Source organism: Callithrix jacchus, chromosome 11, assembly GCF_049354715.1.
Source record: "Callithrix jacchus isolate 240 chromosome 11, calJac240_pri, whole genome shotgun sequence".
Lineage (NCBI taxonomy): Eukaryota > Metazoa > Chordata > Mammalia > Primates > Cebidae > Callithrix > Callithrix jacchus.
In genome coordinates this window covers 74,136,187-74,155,888 of record NC_133512.1, presented here as the reverse complement: position 1 = coordinate 74,155,888, position 19,702 = coordinate 74,136,187, and the positions used below count along the sequence as shown (strand labels likewise).

Sequence of the window (19,702 nt, the reverse complement as noted above, 5' to 3'; positions counted from 1 at the left end):
GAAGAAAGGAAGCAAAACGCACTGCCATGTGTGTACCTATGCAACTGTCTTGCATGCTCTGCACATGTACCCCAAAACCTAAAATGCAATAAAAAATTAAAAAAAAAAAAAGAAAATAGGTTTAATTGGCTCATGGTTCTACAGGCTATACAGGCTTCTCCTTCTGGGAAGGCTTTGGGAAACTTATAGTTATGGTAGATGGTGAAGAGGAAGCAAGTATGTATTCACATGGCCAGCAGGAGAGAGAGAGAGAGAAGTGTTAAACACTTTCAAACAACCAAGTCTTGAGAACTCACTCACTATCACTAGAACAGCAAGGGGGAAATCCACCTCCATGATACAGTCACCTCCCACCAGGTTTGTCCCCCAACACTGGGGATTATAATTCAACATGAAATTCAGGTGGGGATACAGTACCAAACCATATCACTCCATTTTCTCAATGTCTTAATTAGCAAAATGGAGAACCTAACACTTCTACCTCATAAGGTTAGTAAAGGCCTTAAATAAGTTAATATTTATGAAGCATTTAGAGTAGTGCCAGGTCATAGTAAGTGCCTAATAAGCACTAGTTGTCATTTTTATAATTGTCCTTATTAATAACTTTTCACTCTTATTTTGTATTTTTTATCAATACCACCCAAGTAGCACTTACTCCTTTTCTAGCTGCTTTATTTAAGACGTTATTTTATTCCAGTTTTCTCTACTCAACTCATGTCATATCAGGGCAAGGACTACGTTCTCTGTTTCTTTTATATATCTCCATAGAGCCTAACACAATGTTTGATGCAAAATAGGAATTCTGTAAATAATTTTCTTTCTGCTGGTTGATTTTAGATAAGTAGATTTCTAATAGCTGCAGCTCTGGCCAGTGTTTACATGTTCTCAAAGAAAATGCCAATTACAGTGTTAGCAACATAATATGCCAGTGTTCTATGTTAAAATAGCAAACACCACTGTGTCATCATAGTGTTTGAAGTTGCATAGAAAAGTCTGGAGAATACATGTTTGGGATGGTTTTAGGATTAGTGAGTAATAGGATAAGTTATTTTGTGTTGCTACCAGAGACATTATGTAAGATATTATTGTCTGTCTTCAAACTGTGCATTGATACCATAATGATGTGAATAGTATCACTCTAAGCCCTGAATTCTACACGTTTTACTAAGGCACATTTTTAATGCAAATTCTTGGCTAGACATCAGAATTGCTTGGTGAGCTTTTAAAAATCTCAGTATTCACACCATACTTCAAAACAGTTAACTCAGAATCTCTGGGTAACAGTATTTATTAAATCTGTCCTTATGGTGCCACTATGCAGCCAACTTGGAGAACTACTATGCTAGAATGTTAGATTGCAAGAATATCATTCTATGGCATATTCACCAAAAGTAGGGCGTTATAAAAAATTATATACATTTTATAAGGGTAGCAACTTATAAAATTATGTCAAGTAACATGTGGTGTAGACGTTGACTCATTTTTGAAGAGGGGTTTTGAGGAACCGGGAGGCGTTTACCATGAGTCCTGTTACTAAGGCTTTACCACACTGAAACCTTATTCTGTTTGATTTGTTCCCCTTCCCACAGGACTGTAGCGAGGACTTGGTTTTCCTTTTTTGGCCAGGCAGACTCCTGCAGACTTGTCGTTTTCCATACACTGGATCCCTGCTTTATGCCTGACCAGAGGGGAGTGGCAGTTCCTGAGTCACACTGTTGAGTCTCCTTGGGCACTCTGTAATTTTCCTGGGACTCTTTTTTTCTCCCTAACCTTGTGATTTCTCTGGCTTGGTGATTTTTGTCTCAGGATTCAGCTTAAAAATGTAGAATCTTACATGAGAAAAAGGACATCATTTGGATATGTCAAAACATAGATTTGTTTTTCTATATTTTAGACCAGTTATGACTTACTCTGAACAATTTTATACTGTAGAATATTCTGTTGCATTTAGTTAATACAAAATATGTGTTACAATTTCTGTTGCCTTTTTTTAGTCTTGCTCCTGAATACTTTGTATTATAAGTTGTATTTATTCAGAAAGTATTTCTTCTTTTCTTTTTTGCAATTGTTGCCCTTTCTATATATTCAGAAGACATTTATTGAGGATCTATGATATGTCAAGCACTGTGGCAGGTGCTTGGGATATAAAGATTAAAAGTGGTGTCCCTCATGGACTACTTGGGGAGATGATCAATAGCTGTGATAAAGGGATGTATGAACTGCTGTGATATCACAGAGGGAGGACACTTATCCAAACATGGGGCAAGAGCAGTGAGGGAGGGAGGGGCCGTGAAGAAGGGAGGGGTAGTGAGGGAGGTCTTTGAGGACTGGCCCATGTCAGATTGTCTTTGTATCATTAGGCCTAGCATAGTAAGTGACTTCTCTCAATGTCTGGTGTTAAACAGAGGCTACGTTGAGCCTTGCCTAGAAGAGCACATAGAAATTAGCCTAGTAGAGAACAAGGATGGGTGGGAAGAGAGCAAAAGTCTGGGGCCTGCTGTGTTGAAAGCACAGCATGTGCCTAGAGGTGTGAGTGAGGGTGGCTCAGCCATTAGTGCTTGAGAGTGATGGCATTGCTGGTTCACAAAGGATGGTAAGTGTGTACAGGGAGAGCGGGTGGGGGTCAGATTGTCCCAAATCTTCTAACTGATGCTAAGACGTTTGTATTTTTCTGGAATCTGATGGGAGCCATTTAAGGAGGTTTCACAGGGATTGACATAATCATATATGCCTTTCAGAGAAATCATTTTGGTAGAACAAGGGAGTGAGACAGGGGACAGAGAAATGTGTGAAGAGTAATTATGATATGCCAGGGGAAGAATGATGGGAATCTAGAACCATTTAGGAAAATAAAGTCAAATCCTTACTTTGTACCACACAACAAAATAACATTCAGAAACATTGAAGATGTCAATATGAAAATAAAATAGTAGAAAGAAAACAGAATATTTTTAAAGTTCAGGGATTGAAGAGTTCTTTCAAAGAAAAGCAAGAGACAAAAGGCCACAATATAATCAAAATAAATGTTTGACTATGTGTAAGGTATTAGATGCTAGAGGGATGTGGATTAGTAGACCTGATTTGTTCTTTTAAGGAGCTTTAGAAGTAAAGAAAGTTAAGAAACAGAACATTCCAAATGCCTTGCGCTAAGTGCTATGTTGGAGTTAAATAAATAATTCAGTGGAATCCTATAGAAGCCGCTACCTGAGTTTGCTTGGAGGTGGACAAGAGAGGCTTGAAAAAGCAGAAAGTGAGCCAAATCTTCATGTAGGACCTGTCAGGTGGTTGAGACCAGCTGAAGAGAAAGAGCATTTTATAGAGTGGGTACAGCTTGTAAGAAGATAGAGGAGGGTTAATTTGGTATTTTCGGTGTGCATAGTGCAAGAAGATGGACAAGACATGGGGGCAGGAAGTGCTGAAGCTGAGGTTGGAGAAGGCAGTGAGAGGCAAATTTTATCCTTAATTTTATCCTATAGGCCAGTGCCATCAATAGAGCTTTCTGTGATGATGGACATGTTCTGTTCTGTGCTGTCCAATGTGGTAGCCATGAACCACATGTGCTGTTGAGCATATGGAATGTGGCTAGTGCAATTGAAGAACTGAATTTTTAATTGTGTCAAATTTTAATTAATTAAAATTTAAATTTAAATAACCACTGTGGCTAGCAGCTACCAGATTAGACAGTGCAGCTATAAACAATATGGGGTTGGCTGGGTGCGGTGACTCACGCCTGTAATCCTAGCACTTTGGGAGGCTGAGGTGGGTGGATCACTTGAGGTTAGGAGTGGCCTAACCAGCCTGGCCAACATGGTGAAACCCTTTCTCTACTAAAAATACAAAAATATCAGCTGGCTGTGGTGTCAGGAACCTGTAATCTCAGCCTACTTGGGAGGCTGAGGCAGAAGAATCACTTGAACCCAGGAGACAGAGTTTGCAGGTTGCAGTGAACCAAGATTGCAGCATTGCACTCCAGCGTGGGTGACAGAGTGAGACTCCATCTTAAAAAAAATTGTGTCATTGAGAGTTTTTTGAAGGGAAATATTAATAGTGTGAACAAATTTATATTTTAGAAAGATCACTCTGGTAGTTGGGAAGAAAATCAAGAGTTGTGAGAGCCCACTGCTTTCAGATAGGGTACTAGGTGCTGTCATATATAATGGGCCATTTACTACTCACAGCAACTTTAAGGTATAGAAGACATGGTATTTCCATTATAGACAAGGAAACTGGATCTCAAAGAGATTAAGTCATTTGTCCACTGTCATAAAGGCAGTAAATGAGAGAAATTTACAATTTAACTTTCTATTTCTGGCAATGCTTTTAGTAATTTTTTGAATAATAAACTTATTTTTTAGAGAGGCTTTAGGTTCACAGCAAAACTGGATAAAAAGAACAGAGTTGCCATATGCCCACTATCTCTACACACAAGAAAACCTCCCCTGCTGTCAACATCCTGCCTCAGAATGTGGTACATTTGGTACAATCAATGAACCTACATTGACACATTATTATTACTGAAAGTCCATAGTTTACAATAGGGTTTACTCATGGTATATACATTCTATGAGTTTGGACAATTTTATAATGACACATATCTACCATTACAGTATCATACAGAGTAGTTTTGTTCCCTTAAGAATCCTCTGTGCACTTACTGTTCATCCCACCTCCCTCTTTAACCCCTGGAAACCACTGTTCCATAGTTTTGCCTTTTCCAGAATGTCACACCGTTGGAATGATGCACTATGTAGCCTTTTCAGATTGGCTTCTTTCACTTAGTAATACACATATTAAGTTTCCTTTATGTCTTTGCCTGGCTTCATGGATATTTCTGTGTAGTGCTGAATTAACATTCCATTGTCTAGATGTATCACATTATCCAGTCACCAACTGAAAGACGTCTTGGTTGCTCCCAAGTTTTGGCAATTATGAATAAAGCTGCTATAAACATCCATGTACAGGTTTTTGTCAGACATATGTTTTCAATTTACTTGGATAAGTACCAAGAAGTACAACTGCTAGATCATATGGTAAAAATATGTCTAGTTTTGTAAAAATACTGCCAAACTGTCTTCCTAAGGAGCTGTACCATTTTGCATTCCCACCAGCAATGAATGAGAGTTTCTGTTGCTCTGCATCCTCACCAGCATTTGTTTTCAGTATTCCAGATTTGGGCCATTCTAATGTGTGTAGTGGTATCTCATTATTGTTTCAGTTTGCAGTTCACTAATGAATATGATGCCAAACATCTTTTCATATGATTATTTGTCATCTGTGTATCATTTTTGGTGAGGTACCTGTTTAGGTCTTTTGGCCATTTGTTAACTAGGTTGGTTTTTTTATTGTTGAGTTATTTATTACTATTTCATATCTAGATACACCTAAGATCATTTACCTTATTTAAAAAAGAGAAGCATCCTCTGATAGCTCCGCTTGGAGCTGACCTGTTCACAGCTAGGCCATTATGTTCTCATTTTGAACATAAGCAATTCTTAGAACATCAATATAAAACAAGACCACTTTACAACTGTGATATTATGAGGCAAAAACAAGACCAATTTGTAACATACATGAACACAGACAAGACTAAGAACATGATGCAAACCACAAAGATGACCAACATCCCCCTCCATGCAAATAGGACTGCTGTTGCTTTTCTGCCAATCACAGATTTAGCCTCACCCCATTCCTCATCCTCTGAGATTAAAACAACAACAGCAACAACAACAATAAACTAAGATACTCACTGAAAAGATTACCTCTACTTTGTGATAGCCCCAAATGCAGAGGCAAAGAACCTTTTCTTGAAACTTCCTGAATAGGACTGGGGAGTTTCCCAGGCAAACCTGATCACCTTGCCCTCTGAAATAACCTTACGTAAGCCTAAATATTTTAACAAGCTTCTCCTGACATCCTTTTACTGAGATGTCTCCCATTTTCCCATGGCAGTTGGTCTTCCTTGCTGCAGACAGTTCCAATAAACCTATGCTCAACTGCAGGTTGGGCCTGGTGGTTTTTCCTGATAGGCAAAGACCAATCAACAAAATCAAAGCACAGCAAATACTATAGCAGTGATTCTAGCAGGTCACTCCTTTAACAATAATGGTTTAAATGAGTAATTTCCCTCTAGCAATAAAAACTGTAAAATTACATAACTTGCTAAGAAACCAAACAGCATAGAAAATCTTAACATGAAATAAAAGTATTTAGAAAATACTGTGATGCCATGATAGGAAGGACTTTATTTCGTTGTTGTCTTTGTAACAACTCTCCTTCCTTTCTTTCAGGGGTCATGTCTGACCACCAGTTTGGTAACCAGTTTATGTGCAGTGTGGTGGCCTCTCATGTGAGTCACCTGCCCACAACCAACCTCAGTTTCGTCTGGATCGCTCCACCTGCGGGTACAGGCTGTGTGAATTTCATGTGAGTACCCAAAGTGTCTGTAGTATGTACAGAAGGCAGATACTTAGGACCTCTCATGGGGTTACATATAGAATAACTATTTAAATGTTTTATTTTGACAGGTTTAATCTTAATTAAAATCACTAATTTTGTTGTCAAAAAAGGTAAACACTTTTTTAAAAAGTAAATTTAGCAGTTTATTTTTGCATATTTATGTGTACCTCCAAAGGTCAACACTGGATTTTAGGTGACAAAAATACACAATAAAATAAAAGCAAGTGAATTGGTGGGAAGGGAGCGTAGGGGACATGGGGAATAGGGAGAAGTTGTTCAAAGAGTACCAAGTTTCAGTTAGAAGAAGTAAGTTTGGAGATCTGCACAGCATGGTAATTAATAATAATGTATTGCATATTTCAAAATTGCTAAGAGATTTTAAATATTCACATCATAAAAAAATAATAGGTGAGGTAATGGATATGTTAATTTGCTTGATTTAAATCATCCCAAATGTAAACATACATGAAAACATCACATTGTGCTCCATAAATATATGAAATTATTTGTCAATTTTTAAAAGACAAAAATAATTGAATAAATCAGGGCAATTGGAAAATGAATGTTCAGAAAATATGGTGAAAATGGGTTACAAAGTGCTATAAGGCCCTATCTACTTTTTGGAAAAAGACCACAAATTTAGCTTGGAGCTTTCTGGCCATTAGTGCCAACAGGAAAGTGGGATCACTTAGGAGATTCCTGGTGGCCAGAAGTCAGGTACTCTATAGGACCTAACAACTCTCCCAGGTGCTTTCATTTAGAGGAAACTAGAGGATGTTCTGAGCAGTATTCTCAAAGGCATCCTTAGATAAACACTACACTATGGTTTCAAGGCTGTGATGTGTGACATCTCTACCTCTACCCCTAGCCCTACCCCACAGTCACCACGCCTCATCCTTATTCATAGTTCCTTCCCCGCCACCACATAGCATTTTTAAACTTATTTTTCTTTTTTCTTTTTTCTTTTTTTTTGTTGTTGTTGAGATGGAGTCTCACTCTTGTTGCCCAGCCTGGGGTGCAATGGCACAATCTTGGCTTATCACAACCTCTGCCTCCCAGATTGAAGCGATTCTCCTGCCTCATTCTCCTTAGTAGCTGGGATTACAGGCATGAGCCACCACACCCAGCTAATTTTATATTTTTAGTAGAGACAGTTTCTCCAGGTTGGTCAGGCTGGTCTCGAATTGCCGACCTCAGGTGATCTGCTCACCTTGGCCTCCCAAAGTGCTAGGATTACAGGCATGAGCCACTGCACCCAGCCATTTTTAAACTTCTAATACATTATATCTTTCACTTATTTAATTATACACATTGTTTCTCATTTGTCGCTTTCTACTAAAATGCAAGCCCCTTGAAGGTAAAAAAAATTTTTTTCCACTGATTTGTCGCAACTGTCTGGAATGGTCCCTGGCACACAGTCAGCCCTCACTAAGTATTTGTCAAATGGATGAATAAGCCAATGGTGTAAAGTCAACGGCAATTCAGAACAGCAGTTCTATTGGCAGTCAAGCAAAATAGAACTCAATGGCATCTCAAATGGTTTTCTATCCAGACTTTCTGTTCGAACAACAAAATCCCGTAAAACCTGTGTACTCTAAAATTTACCGCTGCCTTTTCTTCTCTCTCAATGATGAACAGTTCAGTGTCTGGGGTTTCTATGAGTCAGACATCACTGAAATATACAGTCTTTCTGCCTATCCTCTGAGTTATGCAAGCTGCCAACATCAGATTCATCTCAGATAACTGATTGATATTTAAACCCACCATTTTCTCCCTCAGAAAGTTTTTTTATATATGAACCTTTTCCTTCCAGTGTATTTTGCTAAGATGATTGCAGTAGCTTCCTAACTTGTCTGTCTGCTCACCTCTAGCCCAGTTTTCCTTCAGTATGTACGACATATTGTTGTCCAGTTAATCTTCTGATTACTCAAAATTTGGCTAAGCCTAAAACTTCTTTCTGAAGACTAAACCTTTGGCAATGATTTGAAGGCTCTTCCAATGTCTTCATTTGTTATCTTCTCACTTATCTCCTGTGGCACACATTTCCTGATGGAGCCCGAACTGGCAGCCCTTCCTGCAATTCTGTACAGATCCTATAACTTTCTTTCTTCATGCTTTTTCCTTGGCTGAAATGCTTTTTGGTCTCAACTTCAATTGTTAAAATCTTACCTATTCTTCAACACCTGTTTTAAATACCAACTCTTCTGTAAAACTTGCCAAGGTATCAGCAACAAAATTGATGTGTAGAGTCACATTTTGCTTATAACTCTATTGTAGTGTTGACTTCGTGTGTGTGTGTGTGTGTGTGTGTGAAATCATATATATGTATTTGAGGTGGAATCTAACTCTGTTGCCCAGGCTGGAGTACAGTGGTGCGATCTCGGCTCACTGCAACCTCCACCCCCCTGCTTCAAGCAATTCCCCTGATTCAGCCTCCCGAGTAGCTGGGATTACAGATGCATGCCACCCTGCCTGGCTAATTTTTTTTGTATTTTTGATAGAGACATGGTTTCACCATGTTGGCCAGAACTCCTGACCTCAGGTGATCTGCCCTCCTCAGCCTCTCAAAGTGTTTGGATTACAGGTGTGAGCCACCAGATGTAGTCAATTATATTTTACTATATACTTATTCCAATTAAGTTATCATCTTTTCTGTTAGATTGGACAAGGACACATTCTTACTTTTTTGATTCTCCTATAGCTTCTACAGTGTCTTATGCATAACGTGTCAAGAAAAATGCCCCTTGAATTCTATGATGTTCAATGTTGTCATTACCTTTAACTTCATAGTGATCACTGACCTTAGCATGCTTTCTCTTACTCATACTGGCACTTGCAAGGATGAATTGAATTCTTGCCATGCATGACTTCTTAATTTAAAACAAAGTTGCTTTTCTGAAAGACAAAACACAAAGTATCAATAGCGGCAATATAGAACTACTTCCAAACAGATATGTTTTTAATTTTTTTTTTTTAATTTTTTATTGGATTATAGGTTTTGGGGTACATGAACAGAGCATGCAAGACAGTTGCGTAGGTACACACATGGCAGTGTGCTTTGCTTTTCTTCTCCCCTTCACCCACATTTGGCATTTCTCCCCAGGCTATCCCTCCCCACCTCCCCCTCCCACTGGCCCTCCCCTTTTCCCCCCAATAGACCTGAACCTGTTTAAGAATGATATTTGATAGCTTGTGATCTCATTACTTTTGAGATATAAAACTCTCAAAAGCGTGACATAACTTAGGTATTTTGTTGTTGTTGTTTGAGACGGAGTTTCGCTCTTGTTACCCAGGCTGGAGTGCGATGGCGCGATCTCAGCTCACCGCAACCTCCGCTACTCCTGGCTTCAGGCAATTCTCCTGCCTCAACCTCCTGAGTAGCTGGGATTACAGGCACGTGCCACCATGCCCAGCTAATTTTTTGTGTTTTTAATAGAGACGGGGTTTCACCATGTTGACCAGGATGATCTCGATCTCTATAACTTAGGTATTTTAAATTAAATTAAAACTGTTTTCTTAGCAGTTAGTTGGAAAAATACAGTTTGGTCAGTTTTTACTGACTACAAAGAAGTTTACCCATCCTCACCCATATCTCTTTTTTTTTTTTTTTTTAATTTTTTATTGGATTTTAGGTTTTGGGGTACATGAGCAGAGCATGTAAGACAGTTGCGTAGGAACACACATGGCAGTGTGCTTTTCTTTCCTTCTCCCCTTCACCCACATTTGGCATTTCTCCCCAGGCTATCCCTCCCCACCTCCCCCTCCCACTGGCCCTCCCCGTTTCCCCCCAATAGACCCCAGTGTTTAGTACTCCCCTTTCTGTGTCCATGTGTTCTCTTTTTTCATCACCCACCTATGAGTGAGAATATGCGGTGTTTCATTTTCTGTTCTTGTGTCAGTTTGCTGAGGATGACGTTCTCCAGATTCATCCATGTCCCTACAAACGACACAAACTCATCATTTCTGATTGCTGCATAATATTCCATGGTGTATATGTGCCACATTTTTCCAATCCAGTCTATTATCAATGGGCATTTGGGTTGATTCCAGGTCTTTGCTATTGTAAACAGTGCTGCAATGAACATTCGTGTACATGTGTCCTTATAGTAGAACGATTTATAGTCTTTTGGATATATACCCAGTAATGGGATTGCTGGGTCAAATGGAATTTCTATTTCTAAGGCCTTGAGGAATCGCCACACTGTCTTCCACAATGGTTGAACTAATTTACACTCCCACCAACAGTGTAAAAGTGTTCCTTTTTCTCCACATCCTCTCCAGCATCTGTTGTCTCCAGATTTTTTAATGATCGCCATTCTAACTGGCGTGAGATGGTATCTCAATGTGGTTTTGATTTGCATCTCTCTGATGACCAGTGACGATGAGCATTTTTTCATATGACTGTTGGCCTCATATATGTCTTCTTTCGTAAAGTGTCTGTTCATATCCTTTGCCCACTTTTGAATGGGCTTGTTTGTTTTTTTCCTGTAAATCCGTTTGAGTTCTTTGTAAATTCTGGATATCAGCCCTTTGTCAGATGGGTAAACTGCAAACATTTTTCCCCATTCTGTTGGTTGCCGATCCACTCTAGTGACTGTCTCTTTTGCCGTGCAGAAGCTGTGGAGTTTGATTAGGTCCCATTTGTCTATTTTGGCTTTTGTTGCCAATGCTTTTGGTGTTTTGTTCATGAAGTCCTTGCCTACTCCTATGTCCTGGATAGTTTTGCCTAGATTTCCTTCTAGGGTTTTTATCATGCCAGGTCTTATGTTTAAGTCTTTAATCCATCTGGAGTTAATTTTAGTGTAAGGTGTCAGGAAGGGGTCCAGTTTCTTCTTTCTGCACATGGCTAGCCAGTTTTCCCAACACCATTTGTTAAACAGGGAATCCTTTCCCCCTTGCTTGCTTTTGTCGGGTTTATCAAAGATTGAATAGTTGTAGATATGTTGTGTTGCCTCCGGTGCCTCTGTTTTGTTCCATTGGTCTATATCTCTGTTTTGGTACCAGTACCATGCTGTTTTGATTACTGTAGCCTTGTAGTATAGTTTGAAATCCGGTAGTGTGATGCCCCCCGCTGTGTTCTTTTTGCTTAGAATTGACTTGGCTATGTGGACTCTCTTTTGGTTCCATATGAAGTTCATGGTGGTTTTTTCCAGTTCTGTGAAGAAAGTCAATGGTAGCTTGATGGGGATAGCATTGATTCTGTAAATTACTTTGGGCAGTGTAGCCATTTTCACGATATTAATTCTTCCTAACCATGAACATGGAATGTTTCTCCATCTGTTTGTGTCCTCTCTGATTTCGTTGAGCAGTGGTTTGTAGTTCTCCTTGAAGAGGTCCCTTACGTTCCTTGTGAGTTGTATTCCAAGGTATTTTATTCTTTTTGTAGCAATTGTGAATGGCAGTTCGTTCTTGATTTGGCTTTCTTTAAGTCTGTTATTGGTGTAGACAAATGCTTGTGATTTTTGCACATTGATTTTATGTCCTGAGACTTTGCTGAAGTTGCTTATCAGTTTCAGGAGTTTTTGGGCTGAGGTGATGGGGTCTTCTAGGTATACTATCATGTCGTCTGCAAATAGAGACAATTTGGCTTCCACCTTTCCTATTTGAATACCCTTTATTTCTTTTTCTTGCTTGATTGCTCTGGCTAGAACTTCCAGAACTATATTGAATAGGAGTGGTGAAAGAGGGCATCCTTGTCTAGTGCCAGATTTCAAAGGGAAAGCTTCCAGTTTTTGCCCATTCAGTATGATATTGGCTGTTGGTTTGTCATAAATAGCTTTTATTACTTTGAGATACGTTCCATCAATACCGAGTTTATTGAGGGTTTTGAGCATAAAGGGCTGTTGAATTTTGTCAAATGCCTTCTCTGCGTCAATTGAGATAATCATGTGGTTTTTGTTTTTGGTTCTGTTTATGTGGTGAATTACGTTTATAGACTTGCGTATGTTGAACCAGCCTTGCATCCCCGGGATAAATCCTACTTGATCATGGTGAATAAGTTTTTTGATTAGCTGTTGCATTCGGCTTGCCAATATTTTATTGAAGATTTTTGCATCTATGTTCATCATGGATATTGGCCTGAAGTTTTCTTTTCTCGTTGGGTCCCTGCCGGGTTTTGGTATCAGGATGATGTTGGTCTCGTAAAATGATTTGGGAAGGATTCCCTCTTTTTGGATTGTTTGAAATAGTTTTAGAAGGAATGGTACCAGCTCCTCTTTGTGTGTCTGGTAGAATTCGGCTGTGAACCTGTCTGGACCTGGGCTTTTTTTGTGTGGTAGGCTCTTAATTGCTGCCTCGACTTCTGACCTTGTTATTGGTCTATTCATAGTTTCAGCTTCCTCCTGGTTTAGGCTTGGGAGGACACAGGAATCCAGGAATTTATCCATTTCTTCCAGGTTTACTAGTTTATGTGCATAGAGTTGTTTGTAATATTCTCTGATGATGGTTTGAATTTCTGTGGAATCTGTGGTGATTTCCACTTTATCATTTTTTATTGCATCTATTTGGTTGTTCTCTCTTTTCTTTTTAATCAATCTGGCTAGTGGTCTATTTTGTTGATCTTTTCAAAAAACCAGCTCTTGGATTTATTGATTTTTTGAAGGGTTTTTCGTGTCTCAATCTCCTTCAGTTCAGCTCTGATCTTAGTTATTTCTTGTCTTCTGCTGGGTTTTGAGTTTTTTTGATCTTGCTCCTCTAGCTCTTTCAATTTTGACGATAGGGTGTCAATTTTGGATCTCTCCATCCTCCTCATATGGGCACTTATTGCTATATACTTTCCTGTAGAGAATGCTTTAAATGTGTCCCAGAGGTTCTGGCATGTTGTGTCTTCGTTCTCATTGGTTTTGAAGAACTTCTTTACTTCTGACTTCATTTCATTGTTTACCCAGTCAACATTCAAGAGCCAGTTGTTCAGTTTCCATGAAGCTGTGCGGTTCTGGGTCGGTTTCTGTATTCTGAGTTCTAACTTGATTGCACTATGGTCTGAGAGGCTGTTTGTTATGATTTCAGTTGTTTTGCATTTGTTGAGCAGTGCTTTACTTCCAATTATGTGGTCAATTTTTGAGTAGGTGTGATGTGGTGCTGAGAAGAATGTATATTCTGTGGATTTGGGGTGGAGAGTTCTGTAAATGTCTATCAGGTTTGCTTGCTCCAGGTCTGAGTTCAAGCCCTGGATATCCTTGTTGATTTTCTGTCTGGTTGATCTGTCTAATATTGACAGTGGAGTGTTAAAGTCTCCCACTATTATTGTGTGGGAGTCTAAGTCTCTTTGTAAGTCATTAAGAACTTGCCTTATGTATCTGGGTGCTCCTGCATTGGGTCCATATATGTTTAGGATCATTAGCTCTTCTTGTTTTATTGATACTTTTACCATTATGTAATGGCCTTCTTTGTCTCTTTTGATCTTTGTTGCTTTAAAGTCTATTTTATCAGAGATGAGAATTGCAACTCCTGCTTTTTTTTTGCTCTCCATTTGCTTGGTAAATCTTCCTCCATCCCTTTATTTTGAGCCTTTGTGTATCCTTGCATGTGAGATGGGTTTCCTGGATACAGCACACTGATGGGTTTTGGATTTTTATCCAATTTGCCAGTCTGTGTCTTTTGATTGGTGCATTTAGTCCATTTACATTTAGGGTTAATATTGTTATGTGTGAATTTGATACTGCCATTTTGATGCTAAGTGGCTGTTTTGCCTGTTAGTTGTTGTAGAATCTTCATTATGTTGATGCTGTTTAACTTTTAGTGTGATTTTGGAATGGCTGGTACTGGTTGTTCCTTTCTATGTGTAGTGCCTCTTTTAGGAGCTCTTGTAAAGCTGGCCTGGTGGTGACAAAATCTCTGAGTACTTGCTTGTTCGCAAAGGATTTTTTTTCCTTCACTTCTGAAGCTCACTTTGGCTGGATATGAAATTCTGGGTTGAAAGTTCTTTTCTTTAAGGATGTTGAATATTGGCCCCCACTCTCTTCTGGCTTGTAGTGTTTCTGCCGAGAGATCTGCTGTGAGTCTGATGGGCTTCCCTTTGTGGGTAACTCGACCTTTCTCTCTGGCTGCCCTTAGTATTTTCTCCTTTATTTCAACCTTATTGAATCTGACGATTATGTGCCTTAGGGTTGCTCTTCTTGCAGAATATCTTTGTGGTGTTCTCTGTATTTCCTGCATTTGAGTGTTGGCCTGTCTTTCTAGGTGGGGGAAGTTTTCCTGGATGATGTCCTGAAGAGTATTTTCCAGCTTGGATTCATTCTCTTTGTCCCCTTCTGGTACACCTATCAAACGTAGGTTAGGTCTTTTCACATAGTCCCACATTTCTTGGAGACTTTGTTCATTCCTTTTTGCGCTTTTTTCTCTAATCTTGGTTTCTCGTTTTATTTCATTGAGTTGGTCTTCGACTTCAGATATTCTTTTTTCTGCTTGGCCAATTCGGCTATTGAAACTTGTGCATGCTTCGCGAAGTTCTCGTATTTTGTTTTTCAGCTCCTTTAATTCATTCATATTCCTCTCTAAGTTATCCATTCTTGTTATCATTTCCTCATATATTTTTTGAAGTTCCTTAGTTTCTTTGCATTGATTTAATACATGTTCTTTTAGCTCACAAAAGTTTCTCATTATCCACCTTCTGAAGTCTAATTCTGTCATTTTGTCACAGTCATTCTCCGTCCAGCTTTGCTCCCTTGCTGGTGAGGAGTTTTGGTCCTTTCTAGGAGGTGAGGTGTTCTGGTTTCGGGTGTTTTCCTCCTTTTTTCGCTGTTTTCTTCCCATCTTTGTGGGTTTATCCGCTTGTCGTCTGCGTAGTTGCTGACTTTTCGATTGGGTGTCTGAGTGGACACCCAGATTGTTGATGATGAAGTATTTCTGTTACTTGGTTTTCCTTCTACCAGCCTAGCCCCTTTGCTGTACAACTGCTGAGGTCCACTCCAGGCCCTGCTTGTCTGGGGTGCACCTCTAGCAGCTGTGGCACAGTGAGGGATGCTACCCATTTCTTTTTCTGCTATCTTTGTCCCAGGATGATGCCTGCCAAATGTCAGTCTTTTGGATATAGAGGGGTCAGGGAGCTGCTTGAGGAGACAGTCTGTACTTTTTTGGAGCTCAATTGCTGAGCTGTGAGCTCTGTTGTTCATTCAGGGCTGTTAGGCTGCTATGTTTGATTCTGCTACAACAGAGCTCATTAAAAAAAACCCTTTTTTTCTCAAATGCTCTGTGTTGGGGGGTTCGGGCTTTATTTTTCGATGTCCGATGAGGTGTCCTGCCCAGCTAGAAGGCAGACTAGCCACTGTTTGGCTGCCGAGTCTCCGCCCTGCTGTTATGTGATTCGCCCTGTTCCTGCAGGCTCTGCTGTGGTCTCCACCATGCCCTGCGGCGGAGTCTCTTCGTTGTAGTGTGTTGCCTCGGCAACGGCAGGCTGCGTCAGCAGTGGGCATGTATCTCAGTAGGGACGGGTTGCCTCGGAAACGGCTGGCTGCGTCAGCAGTGGGCGTGTATCTCAGTAGGGGTGGGTTGCCTCGGTAATGGTTGACGCCCCTCCCCCACAGAGCATCTCGGACCGTCTGCTTGGGATAGTTTGAAATCGCGGTTTTGTTCGTCCCACTGGGTGTCCCAAACGATCTGTCCCTGCAATCCCCTGGGCTGGCCTACTGTCCAAGTCTCGTTCAGTCTCAAGTCCAGCCCTCTCAAGTCTCAGGTTGCCGGTTCAACAGGGCACCCGGACAAGCGTGCCCTGTGGGGATTGCTGGGTAGGGCCGGCTGCCACCGCCCTGGCTGCCGGCTTCGCCAGGCAGACCTACTGCCTGGCGTCCCGTGTTATACTTGGGAGTTTCCCTGTTCTGTGGGCAACAAAGATCAGTCTGGAAATGCAGCTCCGACTCACCGTTTGCGGATTCAACGAGAGCTCCAATCCTGGGTTGTTCTCACAGTGCCATCTTGAGTCCTCCGCCCCCATATCTCTTAATAAAATTTTGATGATACAATTTGTACTTTTTAGCATTCTTGACAAATGGTTAAATCTTTTTATCATAAGCCATGATTATGTTGAAAACTACATAGAGTAGCTGCTTTCTTTGTGGGCAAGATGCTTTTGTTTATCTCTTCCTACTCAGTTTATGAGAGAGTACAAGAGAACTTAAACTTGAACATGAGTCACCGAAGCAATTCATTTGAAATTTTATGATCTAAATTCTTGCATTTTTTTACCTTTATTCTTTACTGTAATATTGATTACATATTGAGTAGAGCTATATATAAGGGTAGTACCTTGTAAGTAGCAAGTAACCCAAGCAGTCCTTGAAGGGGATTGCTAATATTCAATGTTAATTTTAAATATTAACTAAAAAAAAACCACACACACACACACAAAACCTCTGGCATTTGAAGGTAGATATGCCATGATTCTCTTTTCTGATTAACCTCAAAAATTAAGGAATTCACTTTTTAAGGTAGGAAAGGTTATTTCTTAGTAAGTAAACTTTAGCCATTGTATTCTGTATGGCTTTTTAATATTATTAGTTAACTCAGACCATTATTTAATTTTCCACATGCTTGTTTCTTTTTCTATATAGATTTTAAGGTCAAGGACAGTGTGTAATATTTTTATATACCTAATAGTTTGTAATGCTGAACTATAGACCAATAGAATGCTCTCAACAAGTATCTGTTAGTAGCTAATAATGATATTGTATTTCATTGATTGTAAGATACAGTTTTGTTGGTATTTCTTACATTTTGGCATCTCTGAAATAGGGTTGTATTTTACATTTGATGGCATCCTACAATTATAATTGGCAATGTCTACTTTATTTTTTAATATCTTACAATTTGTGGTGTGTTATATTGGAAGAAATCTAGCAACTAACATTTATCATTTACCATTTACATGGTCTTCCTAAAGCTGGCGATTGAATTGACACTACAGTCAATTCTGTAATCACATTCTAGTACAGCCAATGTATGATGCAAACTCTGTGATTTTTGAAATCCCAGTTTCCTATTTAAAATGCTTTTTTTTTTTAAATACCCATAGTAAGAATTAGGAAGCATTTGAACTGAGATGATTATATAATATACTGTGTGTGCCTTTCCCAGTGAAGAGTAAGTGGCATGCTGTCTGAATAAACTGTGTTTTGTTGGTAAACCACTTAGCCACATAGTCATTTGGGCTGTCTGTTTATGGCCTTTCTTGTTAAAAATAATCAAGTGATAGACATAGAGGAGAAGAATGGCTTCAGGATAAAGTGATGCTATACTGGTACAAATGTAGAAAAATGACTACAATTATTTTACCATTACTTTTATGACACCTGTTGATAAAATTTATATTTTAAGTGTTACTTGTACTTCAAGATTTGCTGGGTAGTCAGATCCTGTGGCAGTATAGTTTGTCTTTACTTTTAAATCTGATTATAGTCTTTAGTGACTGGTAAGCCTCAAGTTACAAGAGGGACTTAATTATCCAAACTTCTTGGATGTAAATTCCCTACCCTTAAATCCCAAGGGTCTAGGGGAGGGAAAGAAGAAGAAGGAGGTGAAGGAGGGGAGAAGGGTAAAAATGGAGGGGAGAGGAGGAAGGAGGGAAAAAGGGAAGGAAAGAAAGAAGGAAGAAAAGAAGTCCATCTCTAAACCATCTAACCCTAAAAATTAGAAGAAACTACCAGGGAAAGTGGGCTGTAAAATAACAACTACAATATTAGTATTTTTGGAAATATACAACATGCCAACCACTTTTCTATTTATCTCTTTTAATCTATTTAGCTCTCAGTGATTCTATAAATTTGGTACTATTATTATCTCAGTTTGCAAAGGAGGAAATTGAAGGACAGAAGATGTTAAATCACTTGCCTAAGGTAACTCACCTAGTGAGTGACACAGCCTAGATTCAAAGGCAGTCTGGTTTGAAAGCAGGTGATTTTTGCCACTTCATTCCAGTTGCATTTAAAATGATCACTTGTCTGTTTTATCATGGTAAAATACAATAGTCATGCAGCGAAAATTAAATAAGAGTTTGCAGTATGGTATCAGAATCTCTCTAAACTTTTCAAAGTGGCTAACATATATTTCCTGTCTACCTTTTGAAATCTATCCATATATGAATATAGGAATATTATTGAATTTATTCAAATAATGAGAGATCTACTTTAAAATTATGAAATGTGAAGAGCATGGGTTTGATCTTGATATGTATGATATATGGATATTGATCATTTCCTATCCTTCATCACAAGGGGATGTCATATGGGGAATATGTGCATTACAGGCAAAATTCATCACAATTAGGTTTAGGTTTAACTGTCTGGGCAGAGATACTGGCATAATATTAGGGTAAAAATGGAATATAAAAGATGAGGTTTGTGCCTAAATTAGTGATGATTTGAGCTTACGTGAGCTTTCTCAAAACTGAAAGCAGAATGAGGCAAGCAATATTCTATTTAAGATACTGAGCATGGACAAATAATGAACTTAGATCAGCAAAGAGGAACATAGGAGAACCATATTTGAACAGTTGATGTGTTAAAGGAAGTATCTTCTAGAGGGATTGTTTTCTTAAAGTACACCAAACAAGAAGGCAAATATCATTTTAAAAATTGAAGACACTAGCAGTTTCTGAATACCTGCCAGGCTGAAAATAATAATACAGATGCAGAGATTTGAAGTGCTGCCTTGAGTGTATCTCAGATGCCTTTAATTTTTGATGAGAGCCATTGTAGTCTGTCTAGAGAATTCTTCAGAAAATATAGTGTGGTTGCCCATTTATTTCCATTCATCAGTCAGACACATCACAGATGTATTTGCCTTGTTACTTAAACATTTGATATAAGATCAGAGATTCCCTCATGGATGTGTTTATTGGGAATGCATTCATACCTACGGATAAGGATGCCAACAATGGGTGCATACAAATGTTATTTTACTTTTTAGATTATACATAGCTTACTGCAAAAATAAATTGCCTCCTGTTTAAGTCTAAAATGATATGCTCTGAAATAAAACCAGATATGCTATTTTCTAAAGAAAAAATGTCATCTGTCTTTTAAATAATGTCTGTTTGTTGGTTGGTTTTTCTGATGGTCTGGTTTTCTGTTTTTAAGCGGACATCTCCCATCTTGAGACAATTATTTCAGTGCTGCTCAAAAATATACCTCTAAATGACAGGATAAAAAAAAATGCTGTCTAGCCTTAAAGGTAAATAGCTAGGAGCCTAACTGGTAGTTCTCATTTCCCTGTAGGCCCCTGTTTTTCATCAAATGTAAATAGCCAGTTAGGC

The 19,702-nt window shown here is 39.0% G+C and overlaps 1 protein-coding gene across 7 annotated transcripts in view; it reads left to right on the top strand.

The window, feature by feature from the left end:
* The window catches only part of RELN (reelin), a 559,409-nt gene that overhangs the window by 150,338 nt on the left and 389,369 nt on the right, over positions 1-19,702 (top strand). For all 7 annotated transcript variants that reach the window (XM_002751683.6, XM_002751684.6, XM_078343077.1 and 4 more), the window contains one exon: positions 6,288-6,423. In XM_002751683.6, the coding sequence (XP_002751729.4) occupies positions 6,288-6,423 (136 nt within the window). The remainder of the gene's footprint in view (positions 1-6,287; positions 6,424-19,702) is intronic.